Source organism: Antrostomus carolinensis, unplaced genomic scaffold (genome assembly GCF_000700745.2).
Source record: "Antrostomus carolinensis isolate BGI_N321 unplaced genomic scaffold, ASM70074v2 scaffold30981, whole genome shotgun sequence".
In the NCBI taxonomy this organism is placed as follows: domain Eukaryota; kingdom Metazoa; phylum Chordata; class Aves; order Caprimulgiformes; family Caprimulgidae; genus Antrostomus; species Antrostomus carolinensis.
In genome coordinates this window covers 1-1,558 of record NW_010295356.1, presented here as the reverse complement: position 1 = coordinate 1,558, position 1,558 = coordinate 1, and the positions used below count along the sequence as shown (strand labels likewise).

General features: G+C 56.0%; 1 protein-coding gene across 1 annotated transcript; it reads left to right on the top strand.

Annotated features, from left to right (window-relative positions):
* Positions 1-163: 163 nt before the first annotated feature.
* LOC104532699 (T-lymphocyte surface antigen Ly-9-like) lies at positions 164-1,076 on the top strand (the record flags this gene model as incomplete). The annotated part of the gene is made up of 2 exons (XM_029087469.1): positions 164-493; positions 792-1,076. Coding segments are annotated over 2 exons (615 nt in total), but the record flags the coding sequence as incomplete, so codon positions are not given.
* Between the last annotated feature and the right edge of the window lie 482 nt (positions 1,077-1,558).

Sequence of the window (1,558 nt, the reverse complement as noted above, 5' to 3'; positions counted from 1 at the left end):
AGGTCTTCTGGAGGGTCTTCTGGGGGCTTTCTGGGGTTCTTCTGGGGGTCTTCTGGGGGGTCTTCTGGGGTTCTTCTGGAGGGTCTTCTGGGGGACCTTCTGGGGCATCTTATGGGGGTCTTCTGGGGATCTCCATCCTCCATCTTATCCCTCCCTTGACCAGGTACCGTCACCACCCAACCCCACCAAGTGAGTGGTGTTTTGGGGGGGTCCGTGTTACTCTCCCCAACTTTATCCCTCAACGAGACAGTGAAGAAGATCGAGTGGAGCTTTTCCACCAGTACTGGTGCCACCATTCAAATAGCAGAACTGGGGCTCGATGGTTTGGAACGTCCAGATCCTCAAGATCGATTTCAAAATCGATTGGAAATGTTCAACCAGACGACGTTGAAGATCCAAAACCTGCAACGAGGTGACAACGGGATCTACGGGGCTCGGCTCAAACTTCTCCCAGCCTTGGTGAAGGATCAAGTCTTCAATCTTTCCATCTATGGTGAGAAGCTACAAAGTGGAGATGAATTTAGAACCTTGGGTGGTGACACCAACCCATGGTCAAGGTGACAAAGTTCTTCTGTCCCCCAGAGCACCCGGGGAAGAGAAATTGGGGGGGTTTTTTATTGCTGAGCATCAGTCACGGGGGGTTTCCTGGATTTAGGACCAACCACTTCCCCTTCCCACACCCTCTCCTGCTCCACCAGCCCAGTTCACCCTCCCCAAAGTGTCCCCAAGTTGTCCCCAAGGGGTTGTCCCCTTTGGTTGCTGTCATAGGGTTTATTTGTATTTTAAACCAGGGTCGGTGCCAACACCAGAGATTCGATATCAACATCTCTCCCTCAGCACCCAAGGGTGCAACGTCACCTTGAGGTGTTGGGTGCCGGCTGGTAGCGATGCTGAGCTCACCTGGCAGCTCAACAACTCCTCAGGGACACGGTGGGGACAACTCTGTGAGGACAGATGGACACTGTGCTTGGCTGTACCCACCAACTCCTTCAATTCCAGCTACACCTGCGTGGCCAAAAATCCCACCCAGGAGAAGAATGTCACCATCCAGCTGGACACCCTGTGCTGGCAGCAGGGTAACCCCCCCCCAGCACCCAGTGTCACCCATTGTCACCCATCCAGGGGGGTCCTGGCACCCACCACACTTTGTCCCCACAGATAAAGACGGTGGGAGGAGGTGGCACCTGCGCCTGGTGCTGTTGGTTGTGGTCGTGGGGACCCTGCTTGGCACCTTCTGGGTGTGGAGGAAGAAGAGGAGGAAGAAAGCAGCTGAGGGAGGTGGGTGCTGCTGGGTGACCCCAAATCCAGCTCCTGCCCCACTGCTGGTGACACCAAATTCAGCTCCTGCTCCATTGCTGGTGACACCAAATCCAGCTCCTGCCCCACTGCTGGTGACACCAAATCCAGCTCCTGCCCCACTGCTGGTGACACCAAATTCAGCTCCTGCCCCACTGCTGGTGACACCAGCGCTGAATTTGGCCCATGCCAGGGTCAGGCTCCAGCTCCCCCCTCCCACATTGTGGGCTGAGGGTCCCTCCATGTCCCCAATGTCCCCTGA